This window comes from Macaca thibetana, chromosome 15 (genome assembly GCF_024542745.1).
Source record: "Macaca thibetana thibetana isolate TM-01 chromosome 15, ASM2454274v1, whole genome shotgun sequence".
Taxonomy (NCBI): Eukaryota; Metazoa; Chordata; class Mammalia; order Primates; family Cercopithecidae; genus Macaca; species Macaca thibetana.
The window spans coordinates 25,791,832-25,804,810 of NC_065592.1; the positions used below are offsets into that span (position 1 = coordinate 25,791,832).

Here is a 12,979-nt window from a genome sequence, read left to right on the forward strand (position 1 = left end):
TTTTTTGAGACAGGGTCTTGCTCTGTCACCTAGACTGGAGTGCAGTGCCATGATCTTGGCTCACTGAATCCTTGACTTCCTGGGCTCAGGCGATCCTCCCACCTCAGCCTCCTGAGGAGCTGGGACTACAGGCGCGTGCCACCATGCCTGGCTAATTTTTGTATTTTTGTTTTTGAGACACGGTTTCACCATGTTGCCCGGGCTAGTCTTGAACTCCTGAGCTTAAGCGATCCTCCCATCTTGGCGTCAAAAGTCTTGGGATTACAGACATAAGCCACCACGCGAGGTATTTTTTCACAGCTCTGAATTCGTCACTTGAAAACTGAGTTGCCACATAAAAATCTGGCTTTCTCAGTTCTCTTAAAAACAATTGGCATCCTGATGCCAACCATGAGCTGGGGCTTAGCAGAGATGTCCCGCGGAAGGGCCTCATCTCGTGTAACTAGCTCTGCTCGCCAACCTGCCTGGCCCAGGGGCATCTGACTCTGTGACACTTACTACAACTTTTCACTAAAAATAAATGAAAAAATCAATGTCCCCTAGCTTTTAACCCTCAGGGGTGGGATAGGGGAGCAGCACCTTGTGACCCTGAGTCTGAAGAATTCACAATGCTCATCTCAGAAGGTGCCAGGAATCTTTCTCAGCACAGTGGACACCCCTACCGTGAAGATTCACTCCATTCTTAAATAGTCTCACCTCAAATTTCTCTTTCAAAGGTGCTGGGCACACTCATTTATTTCCATTACAAAATAAATGTAGCTGCAGCTCCTTAATAAAGAAACGTCTTTTTTTCCCCTCCTTTTTAAAGCATCTTTTTTTTTTTTTTTCAATCGAGGCTGCTCCTTCAGCTGTGAGGGCTCCCGGGCCATGCCCTGGCCTTATTTGACTGCGATGTTCAAGAGAGTGGAGGAGGATTCCTTCGGCCACAGCAGGACTCCCGACTTTTCATTGTAGGCTACATAGAAACTCCTCTATTAAACTTCAATCGTTGGCTCAGAATGTCCACATCAGCATGAAACTCGTAAGGCAGGATGGTTTTGAGGCCAGGGCTGGTGCTCCAATAGCCTCTTTATGCTGTTGTTACATGTGCGGTTTGATGAAAGTTTTTCAGGTGATCAAGCAACACATCCTCTACGTTGAAGCAGAGTTGCCCACACCTGGTAAATATGGTGTCAAGCCTGGGGTGTCTGTCACTCACTCACCTGGATGGCAGGATGGCAGTTTCACCTCTTAAAGGGCTGTTCTAGCGGTGGGCCCACTAGGAGGAGTGTCACCCCCTCCTGCTCAGGCCCCAGTTTGCCTGCTGGTCTCTCTTCTCCCTTGACTTGCCTTTGGTTTGCTTCTATTCCAGAAGAGCATTGGTGTCCGCACATCTGAATGGCATCAGGCTTGGTGAGCCCACCAGGGCTGGTCTCTAGCAGCTCATGGTGGAGGGCACTGATTCCTAATTTGTTCCGAGTCCCTCTCGCCATCAGGAATTTGGCAAAACCCACAGACACTCTTCCCCAGCACATGGACGATACACACAACAGTTATAACATCACACACACCGTTTAGGGGGCCAAAGCCACTAGGTAAAGGGGCACAGGAGCCTCGCAGGGCAGGGCCAACCTGCACATGTGTCTGAGGCACTAGACCTGGAGAATGGAGACTAAATCCATCCCTTCTTCCATGGGACAATGTTCCACAAGCCCAGGAGGGTCTCATCTTCCTCGACCATGTCCCTCCCTCATTTATCAAACACTGGCTGGGCCAGGTCTGGTGCAAGAGATAAGCTGTGAGCTCACAGGTAAGTCACTGATACCAGCATCACCACAGGTAAGTCAACAGTGTCCCGCTGGGATGGATGTGTGCTGTCACCCCAGGTGCCCTGTCTCTGGCCCATCTCCACTCACCAGTGCCCTGCAGGTGCTCTGCTCCTAACTGGACAGTACGGCCCAACCTTGAACCCAAGAAAAAAACACCACACGCTGCATCTTCCTAAAGGTTGTTTTATTGTAAAACCATAAATACAACACTGACATGAAATCATTTAAGCAACTGATCCTCTCACCGTTAAAAGGTATCTTTTTGCCTTGGCATCAACCAACTAGGAAATAGTGCTGCAAGAATTCGGGGGGCAGGGGAGGTACTGAATCCTGGGCTGGGGCTTTTGGCGACTTAAGGAACCGAGTGGAACCTTCCTCTTCTCCCTGGGAATGTTCCACTTTTGGACAAGAACAGACAGGTAAAAACAGCAACATTAAACAGCTCAGTTTTAAATTTTATTACTTTGTAAAAATCTTTTTTTCTGTTCCTTTCCTCCATTTGACATCAGTAAAAGTTTTGAACATCATGAAAACTGATTTGGCTGTAAATGGAGAAACGGTACCAAAACGAAGTGAAACAAAAACCCAAAAGGACAAACAGAAAACCCTAAATAAACCCTCAAGTTTGGTCTCGGGGGTTTACATATCACAACAAGAACCGTCAACTCAACCCCCATGCAATGTGACTCCCTGGAGAGCTGCTGGATCCACACCGATACAGGAGACCGCACACAACGTCTTTTGTTAATTAACACAGCAAGTGTGACACTAGGTAACTTTTTTTTTTTTTTTTTTTTTTAAATACAGTACATGGTACACAGGGTCCCCAAGATGGCCCTGCATAAACCCCTCGTGAAGACTTGAGCCAAGCACCGGCTGTTTATAAAAATATTGTGTTGCTACAAAAGTATAAATTAATGCTACCGGTATTAAGAAATATTAAACACATAAAACTTATAAGGATTAAGAAAAATATTCATTAATACCTGTAGAAAACTCTGGCCTAAAAAAGATATTTTTTTTGTGTTTGTTTTTTTGTAAATTTTTTTTTGTATTTTTTTTTTTTAAGATGACTTAAGTTTCTTGCACTCGAAGAGAGAGACACAGATGTGTCTGTGGTATTGCCTAGAACGTCTTAACTACTGAGAAAGGATGCGGGGGTACACGCACGTGGTTACTGAGTCGGGGTGGGGAGGAGGGCACCAAGGCTTTCTCAAGATTTACCTGATGTGAACGAATCACTGGCGTGAAGTTGTGGGGAAAAGAAAAAGGCTGGATCAGAAAACAACTGAAAATAATTTACGCTTCTTAAAAAATATCTCTGCTTCGGGTGGTTGTACAAAATGATTTCCTGATGCTTGGGGTCTGAATGGCCCTGGACAAGCTGCCTGGGCCAGCCCCGCCATGCGGCCCTCGCTCTCTCCTGGCTGGCGAGGCCCAGCCCCGGGTCAGTCCACGAGCTCGTTTCACCGCGTGGGATGCCGCCCACCCTGGCTGGGCGGGAGGGAAGGTCCTAGGCGGAGACCGGCTGGCACCTGGGTTGTGGGAGGAGCCCTTCCTTCCGGCTGGTCTCAGACTTCATCATCTGTGCCACCCTGGAATTCAGGAAGCGCCACAGGAATCCCAGGCCCCTGAGGTTGCGGACAAGGCTGGGCTGTGCCCCTTTAAGGAATTTTGGTTAGAAGAGTCAAGGTGCCCCCATGGGACGCACGGTTGGGCAGGGCCCTTGTGGGTCGTGATGCTAACGCCCAAATGCAAACCTAGCAAATCCTTCTCTGTACAAGAGTTGACTCTTTAAAGCGACACCCGTCGGGGGCGGGGGAATGAATATGTCAAACAGTGACCTGACAATCTTCACCCTCATTAAAGTGGGAGTGGGCGCCTCTTCCACAGAAACCACTGGGCTCCTTTGGTGAAAGCCAGGGCTCCCCCGACCACAACCCTCAAACCCAAATGAGAGAGGAAGAAAAACAACTAGTACAACGAAATCCCCCAGAAAACCCTGAAAAGGCAAAACTAGGAGGGGAACGTTAAGAGGGAAAACACTGTATCATTGGTTCACCATAACTGGCCTAGCAAACATTAGCCACAGTGAAAGGGAGGGGCCGCCTCCTTCCCAGTTCTTCCACTGGCCCAGCTGGACACAGGGGCTGGAGCAGGGCTGGCGGGGATAGGAGCTCCCACCTACTGGCTCCAGCGGATGGCTGGACCTTACTTAGTCTCTTGTTCTGTCTAAATCATCGGCCTTGTTAGGAGCCCTCCTTAAGATGCATCCCAGAGATAGAGGCATTGCCGCTGTTCCCAAGGCGAGGGCAAAGCTATGAACTTGGGGTAGCTCGCTGGGACACCTCCTCTTCCAGCATATCCATCACGATGACAAGACGAGGGGAGTGTCCCCACTGGAGAGCCATCTCAGCCTGCTCCAGCCACATCCCATCTTCATTTCAAACCTTCCCGATGACCCTGTGGCCCCCAGAGAGCATGTGCTATATCCCTAATGTCTCTCCAGGAGCCCACCTTCAAGGAGTCCAGCTCAAGTTCAGGCGAAGCAGGTGGCCTTGCTCAAAAATAGGGGACTCCTAAAGGCAGAGGTTCAGCTTCACAGTGGAAACACGCCTCGTAGATTTTTCCTCTGGTGTTTCTTTGAAAGTGCAGGAAATAAAGGGTCAAACTGAAAGAGAGGACTCTTACCAGCCTACACACCTGGTGGCTTCCTCGAATCCTGGAGACTCACGGCTTCTCATCTGTGTCACTGCACTGCCCTCCTGTCCTTGCCAGGAACCCTGGTACCCTTTTCCCAGCCAAAAACCAATCCCCAGACGTCAAGTGTGAAGCTGCCAAGCACGATGGTGGCGAAGCTTCCTCACTGGTGATTCGGCAGGTGGCCTCTGTGCGGCGAACCCCCAGAGATGAAGTGCGGGCAGTTTTGCTCAGGTGGCATGCGTTTTGTTTCCTGGTTACTAAATGCCATTAGAAGGAGGCCTGGCTGGCTGAGCCAGGCATGGGGAAGTGGAGAACTGTGCCAGAACAAGGGCATCCACCCATGGCCTGGATGGTACCACTGCTCTTGATGGACCTGAGATTCCTTGGGTTACTCCACTCCGAGGCACCACCCACAACGCTGCGGTTCTTGGCTTGGGCTTTGTTGGTGAAGCAAACTGACCTCAGGTGAGGGGGAAAAACTTGCCAGGTGGAGGTGTGTTTTCTCTACCTCCCCCCTTGGGTCCATGTATGTCAAAACAAAGGCCATTTCTGTCCTCGGGACCACATGGCTCGAGGCGAGTTGTCTCCACATCAGCAGGCCGCCACCTTAGGCTGCTAAGAATATGGTAGAAAGGGCCCAACTTCCTAGTTCCAGATCCCCCAAAGGCCTGTGACGGAAAACCTACAGTGGCACCAGAACTGGGAGGCAGATGACAAAATCCTTCCCAAAGTGAAGGTCAGGCTGGACACTGGGAGATGAACTGGAGGAGCCTGTCTCAATCCTTTGGCTGAACTAGAATTTGGTGAGGTGGATATTGCTGGAGATAAAGGGGCCAGTGGCTGGATCAGTGAGATCTTTGGGTTTTATTAAGCTGTTAGTTGCAGCAGGATGTGCACTCTGAGAACAGCCTGTCTGAGAAGAGGGCACCTTGGTACAGCCTTTCCTGTTGGTGACACCAGTTTCCGGAGGGAACCAGAGGTTGCAAGAGATAAATGATCATCTGCTATCTTGTTATCTAACTGGACAAGGCAGCCCAGAGGACAGCTTTCTGAGTACCTAGTGGCATTCACGTCAAACCTGCAGAGGCAAGTCAGCCCCCAAGTATTGAATTGAGGTGAAAAAGAAGGGAAAGGGAGGTAACCACCTATGATCAAATCTCTTCCTGGAGGACAGACATCCCATGCTTCGAAGAGGAGAATGCTGAGTCCTCTAAATGCACATCTGGGCATAGTCCGATGGCTTTCCGAGAAAGTGAAATGCCTATTTTATAATCAACTGGCCCAATAATGGGGCACCACCAGCACATCTTTGCTCCAGGTAGAGGGAGGATGGGTTCCCAGGCTCTGCTCTCACCTACCACACAAACTGGGCAGCTCCTATCCTTGTGTGGGTCAAAGTGCCGGTCACGGTCCCTTCCCCAGCAGCCAAGCAAGGCTAGGGGCACCTTTTGCTGTAGGCATCTGTCGATCATCAGCGATGCTGAGCCACCTTCCAGAACACCTCCAAAGGCCCAAATGAGAAGTCTGCTATGTTTCTTTCCATATTCCCTAGGAAGTGACATGAGGTTCCTGTCTGGATTTCTCTCTGTTCCTGCTCCAGTGTGGATGGCAGCTCTTCTCTGATAGTGGGTTCAGCCCCCCAGCTGGAAATGTTGTGGAGGGAATACCTAGAAATTCTCCAGGAAAGGAAATGGCACGGTAGTTCCTGAGACCACGGCTTGCTGGAGCAAACGTGGAAATGGCCCACTTTGATCCATTTCAGTGTGTCCAAGACTCGAGGGGAGAGCTGGGTGAGTTCTCATGAGGCAAAGTGTGCAGGCTTGGCTCCCAAACACTACGCTCCAGGTCCATGATCCTAAGCCTTCATGAGGTTTGCAATCAACTTTACTCCCTGCTCCCGTCATGGACCCAGGGGGAGAGGGCTGTGGTACAGTGCTTTTTGTAGTCGAGGTATCTCACAGTTGAGTAATGCTTTATTATCGGGAAGGGGTGGAGTTGACTTAGCCAACCCCAGGATGATAGAAGGTGCCTCTGCAAACAGCCTCCCGCCATGATGGTCATTCTCAGCCTGAAGCCTTAGTGTAACCACCCCATCCCATGGCTAAGGGTCACCAGGGGAGTGAGACCACCAGCACGTTATTCACTGAGAGGTGCGGTGGGGGTGCAGCGCTGATTTGTGACAGAACCACCTCTTGTGAAGGGAATGGGGTGTCACCCTTGGCATCTGAACTGTGTGTGTAGAACCTAATTTGCTCACGGCTAGGGGAACAGGAGAGAAAAGCCTGAAGACATCTTTCACAGCATCGAGTCGAACATGGCCGAACGTCATCCACCCTCGGAACATCAACTGTTGGGGCCACAAGGCACCATGCTCACCGCCGTCCGGGAAGGAAGTCGGAGGTGTGAGTGGGGACCCTGGCTTCCGGGAGCCTCAGGGTCCTGGGAAGTGAGGAGAGGCTGTGGCAGGTCTGAGGTGTGGTAGATGTGACTATGGGTTGACTTCGGAGTCCCTGTGGACTGCCAGGGTCGGGGAGGGGGTGAGTAGTGTGATGCACACTGGGTACCACGCACACTGACACTCTCAGTCCCACACAAAGCGGACCAGGAGGGCAGCTCTGGCGCTTACATTCAGAACTCCCAAACCACTGCTTCCCCTACGGCCACCAAACCCCGCAGCTGTGGAACCCGTGACTCCTCCCCAACCCCTGGTCTCCAAACAGCACAGCCAAGAATCTGATCTTGGCCATTTGAATATGTGAAAACTGAACTGTACAGGGAAGGCCAAGAAAGACCGTAGGATACTGAGTATACCACTGAGATGAGCTAGTTTACAGTGTGACTTGAGGAATAAAAGGGGCAAGTAAAAAAACAAAACTCCAAAACATAAGTTATAGACATTCAGTGCCTCCTAGCAGAGTCTAAATCAAATCTGAAGAAACAAAATGAACCCCCAAACAAGGTAAAAATTGCTAAAATGTTAGGGAGAGAAATTATTAGGGAGTGGAGACAGTATCTATACTTCTCTGAAAAGTGTCTTTTTCTTCTCTCTTATATTAAAAAGCAAAACGTCAGCTTTATACTCTTTAAGTCTCCTTTCCTGATTTGGGGAGATAGATAGGTGTGTTTCTAAGGCGGCTGCCCCGGGACACCCAAGGGGTATCTCAAAGGCAGCAGCTCAATGCCCTGAAGGTGAACGAGAAACAAAAACCGTCCATCTGATGCAGCGCGGAGAGTCCACAGCAGAGCAGCCGAGGGTGTGTGGGGGGTGCACAATGGGATCAGGAGGGTGGGAGGGCTGGGAGAGGGCCAAGGAGGGAAAAGGGGGACTGGGGTGAAGGACAGAGAGCGTCAAGTCACTTCAGATCTCAGCTGCCTGAACATTTCACAACATCAGCTTTCTGCCAATCTGCACACCTGAAAGCGGAGTCTTCTAAAGCCCCCTCACTGAGAAAAGGAGGTGAAACATCTCCCTCTTTCCCAATCGCTCAGCTTTCCTGACACGCCCAGTTCAACGCACACCTGTCCGAGAACAGGCATGTGTACACGCACCAGGGTCGTGTGTGTGTGTGTGTGTGCGCGTGTGTGCGCGTGTGTGTGCGAAGTTTCTCTGGCCATGCAGATGAGCAGAGACACCCTCACACCCCCACAACCACAGCACGTGTGTTCAGACACGTGCACACACTTGTGGCTGTGTACACACACGCACACACACACATATAAAAAAAAGCACTTAAGTTTCCAGGGGGGCATTTATAATGAGGTCCACAGTGTTTAGAACTTAAATTCCTTTTCTTTGTTTGTGACAGTGTTGTGTGGTTTTTTTCTAATGTTATCTTCTCTTTTTCTTTTTTTTTTTTCCCCGAAGTCAAGTCTTAAAGCATGTTGGATTTCAGAAACATGAGTTTATTCATATCTTCTGGACTGAGCAGCCGCCTCCGTTTGATTAGAAGCGCTTGTTCACACATATTTACACACCCGCTTCTGGCGCCCACGGCCGGAACCGCCAGGAGCCAGAAGGCGAGCTTGGCGAGTTTTGTGTGCTTTTGGGTAACGCACGACCAGTACTGGAAGAGATCAGGGGTAGCCTGGAACAGGGGCTCCTGCAGGTAATCGTACACTTCATTTTTGCCCAGCCGATCATCTTCCTGAGCTGCGGGGTTCTCGCCGGCGGCAGAGCGGGGTTTCTTGGCAGCGGGCTCGAAGTCGGCCTCCTCGGCCCAGGACTCCTTCACCTCGTTGATGAGCTCACAGACCTTGCCGATGATCTCCTCGTGCTGGTAGGGCGGCACAGGCCGCAGCTTCTGCTGCGGGTCCAGGATCATGGCCACCTTGTGGGCTGGGTGCACCTTGAAGTTCTCCTTGAGCGCCTCCAGGAAGAGGTGGCAGAGCTTGCTGACAGTGCCTGCGTCGTTGGCCTTGGCCGTGAACAGCTTCTCCAGCCTGACGTAGGTGGGCAGCACGAGCTGCAGGGTGGGCTGGCTCTCGTTGCTCAGCTCGATGACTGCCTGCTTCACCGGCGTCAGGATGGCTGCCAGGTTGCTGAGCAGGTGCTTGTTGAGGCTCTGGATGAGGTTCATCTTCTTGGCCCGGCTGTAGAACTCGCAGATCTGCTCGTAGCGCTCGTGCACCAGTAACAGTGAGTCCGTCACCGAGTTCCAGCAGGGCGGTGGCGACGTCTCCTCCAGCGACCCGAAGGTCTCCTTGGCCAGGCCCGTGGAGCCCGCCAGGTCCTCGCACACGTTGAGCAGCTCGATGACCTCGTGCATGCTGCGGGCCTGCAGCGTCCGCTTGCTCAGCACGCTCTGCACCACCGAGTTCAAGGCACAGGCTGAGCAGCGAAGGCACATACCGGCCTTGGAGAAGGCGGACGTGCTCACCCGGCAATCCGTCACATACACTGTCCTGATCTCCGACATCACAAACTCCGACAGCACGTTCTGCACCCAGTGGTGCACAAGGTCGCCGCTGTCGCGAATGTCCGCACCCTTCACACCCAGCACGTAGCTCTTGATGTGGTTGCCCTCGGCCTGGTAGGCCGTGAGGATGTAGCAGGAGTCAGGGCCGACACTCTGGGAGTGGCAGGTGACACCGATGCCTAGGCAGGCATTGCTGCCCAAGGCACAGGTCACTTTCACCTTCACCTGGTTGTACATGCGTGGCAGGTGCTTCAGCGCCAGTGTGTTGAAGTTGCCCAGGATTTCAGTGACTGAGAAGGCCCCATAGCGGGCACCACTGTCTACTAAGGTCTGGGCCAACTTCAGGAACTCCTTCCCGCTGACCACGCTCAGTGCACCCAGGTCGGCACACATGACCCTCAACAGCCGCTCTGCAATGTTCTGCCGCTCCTTTTCGGGGATCATGCTGTTGGGTGTTAAACCACTGGTAGTGGCTGGCAGAGGACACAAAGAGAGATGCGATTAATTCTGGCATTCAAGGCTGCTTGGAGCGGCAGTAGCCTAATAACTCTAAACATCTAGTATTGGGAATGGCAAATAGATTTCCTCTTGCACACACACTGGTGGTGCTGGCTGCCTTTAATATGTGACGGTCTCAAGGGATAAAGTTCTATGATTGATTAGTAAGGCCTGCCATGGGCATGGGAATAGAACATACTGGTATGTATGAAACGTAATTGTGGTCTATGTCATTCACCTAGACCTTTGAAGCCAACTAGTCTAATTTCTTCCTCAATATAGGAATCTCCTCTAATATGGGAATCTTCAGGGAATAAAATACATGAGATCATCATGTCAGGAAAGAGCAACCAGCAGAAATTGTGGAGAGGTGGGTTCTAGTTCTGATTCTGGCACAAACTGGTGCTTTCTGATTGCATTAAAAAGTCACCTCCTCTCCCTGGGCCTCCTTCTGCCCATCCCCTGAGTTAAGAACTCCTGCGAACAAGGTCTTAGGTGTAAAAGTGCTTTGGAAACTATCATGCACCATCTTACAACATCACAGGAAGCACAAATGGTGGGAATGGGGGGCAGAGAGGAACAATGGGAGCATAAGGGGACCCTCAGGTCCAGCCCTGCTTGGGGAGACCTACTGTTATTGGCGCTGTTCCTCTGGACCTGAGGTTTCCACTTCTCTTCTACAACAGCAGGTGGCGATCGGGACTGGTTGGAGGCGATGTTGTTTTCATTGTCAGCTGTGGGCACAAAGGGGACAGTGTGTAACCTGGAAGGGTAAGAGGCCTGTTGATGAAGAAGACAAGAACTAGAGTGTGGTGGGTAACAGCAGAATGTGGCCACTGGGACTCAGGCTTGGTTTAAAATCCTGGCTCCTCCTTAGACAACTATCTATGCTTGCAAAGCCTCATTTTCATCTTTTGGAAAAACTAAGGTAATCATATGGACATTACACTATGGCTGATAGGACTAACAAGAGCGAATCCAGGAAGAGCTGAGCACAGTGTGTGGTATGGAGCAAACTCTCTGGAAATGGGAAGCACTGGATCCCAAGCCTGGCTGGGAACCCCACACCTACTCCCTCCACACAACCTCAGAGTTCTAGCTGATATACAGGGAAGGGAGTACCGGTCACACCCCCCAAGTGGCCAAAAACTCCTCATGCTCTCTCACTTCCTCAAAGTTTGCATTTTTAAAGTATATTTACTAGAAATTTTATTAAATGAACAAAACAAAACCAAAGCCATGTGTGACACAAAGTACCAAATTACCAACCCCCTCACTGTGAGACATGGAAACTGAAGTTCGGATATAAGAAAAGATCACAGAGAAAGCAGCAGCAGGGCTGGGACATAATCCCAGGTTCCCAGTTCCTGGATGTGTCCTCCACATACTTCTCTAGTTTTTGTTAATTGCACATATGCAGTTGTATCCAGTTATAATAATTGGTATATGCCTATTCTCCTGGATGCATGGTTACTCCTTGACATGTTTATGGGATCAATTCTGAATAGGACATGGTCTGAGTCACATTCTTGTCACTACACATGGCCATATGTACTTCTATCATATACGATATACCACAGCTTGCTTAACCACACTCCCAAGTCCTAGGTTTCTGGCTCTGCTGTTTTCAATATTACTGTTCTGCTATGAACCTGGCTGCCTAATTGTGACCTGTGATGTAATAATCCAGCAACATAAAGGATTCCATACCATGACCAAGTGGGATTTACTCCAGGAATATAGTTGATTAAACATACAAAAATAAATGTAATACACCATGCTAATGGAGTAAAGGACAAAAATCACATGGTCATCTTAATAGATGCAGAAAAAGCATTTGACAAAATCTAACACCCTTTTCATAATAAAAACACTCAATGAACTAGGAATCGAAGCGAAGTTTTCCAACCTAATAAAGAGCATCTACCAAAACCCCACAGCTAACATCATGCTTACTGAGGAAACACTGAAAGTTTTCTCCGTAAGATCAGGAACAAGGTAAGAACATTCACTCTCACTCTCATTTCTTCTATTCAACATGTAGAGTCATGTTGGACATATATTCTGAGAAATGTGTTGTTAGGAGATTTTGTCATTGGGCAAACATCATAAAGTGTACTTACACAAACCTAGATGGTATATCCTATTATACACCTAGTTATACGGTATAGCCTACTGCTTCTAGGCTACGAACCTGTACAGTGTGTTACTGTACTGAATACTTCAGGCAACTGTACCACAATGGTAAATATTTGTGTATCTGAACATAAAAAAGGTATAGTAAAGATAGGATATTATAGTTTTATGGGACCACTGTCACATATGCAATCCATTATGTACATCATGTGGTGCATGGCTGTATTAGAAATTCTAGCTAGAACAATTAGGTAAAAAAAGAAAAACATCCAGATTGGAATGGAAGAAGTAAAATGATCTCTAACTGCAGATGACATGATTGTGTATATAGAAAATCTTATGGAATCCACATACATACAAAACAATTAGAACTAATAAACGATTTCAGCAAGGGTGCAGGATACAAGATCAATATATAAAACAAAATGACAGTTTTCTGTACTAGTGATAAACATTCCAAAAGCTGAGTTAAGAAAACAATTCCATTTATAATAGCTTTGAAAATAATTACTTAAGATTAAATTTTAAAAAGTATAAGAATCGAACACTGAAAACTAAAACACTGTTGAAATAACTCAAGTAAGACCTAAGTAAATGAAAAGATATTCCATGTTCGTGGACTGGAAGACTTACTGTTAAAATATTAACTCTTTCAGTCCATGAACATAGAATGTCCCAACTCATCTAGATTAAACACAATCCTTATCAAAATCCATATTGTTGTTGTTTTTCTGCAAAAACTGACAAGCTGATCCTGAAATTCATACGGAAATGCAAGAGACACAGAATAGCCAAAACAATTTAGAAAAAGGACAAAGTATACTGGAGGAATATACTTCCTGATTTCCAAACTACTACAATGCTATAGTAATTCAGACAGTATAATACTGGCACAGGATAGACATACAGATCAATGGA

The 12,979-nt window shown here is 48.8% G+C and overlaps 1 protein-coding gene across 1 annotated transcript in view; it reads right to left on the reverse strand.

Annotated features, from left to right (window-relative positions):
- Positions 1–8,153: 8,153 nt before the first annotated feature.
- Positions 8,154–12,979, reverse strand: part of ZNF618 (zinc finger protein 618) — a 562,788-nt gene continuing 557,962 nt past the window's right edge. The window contains exons 17-18 of the mRNA XM_050760987.1: positions 10,558–10,659; positions 8,154–9,900 (exon numbers count right to left, since the gene is read on the reverse strand). Coding sequence (XP_050616944.1) covers positions 8,384–9,900; positions 10,558–10,659 — 1,619 coding nt within the window. The 3' untranslated portion in view covers positions 8,154–8,383. The remainder of the gene's footprint in view (positions 9,901–10,557; positions 10,660–12,979) is intronic.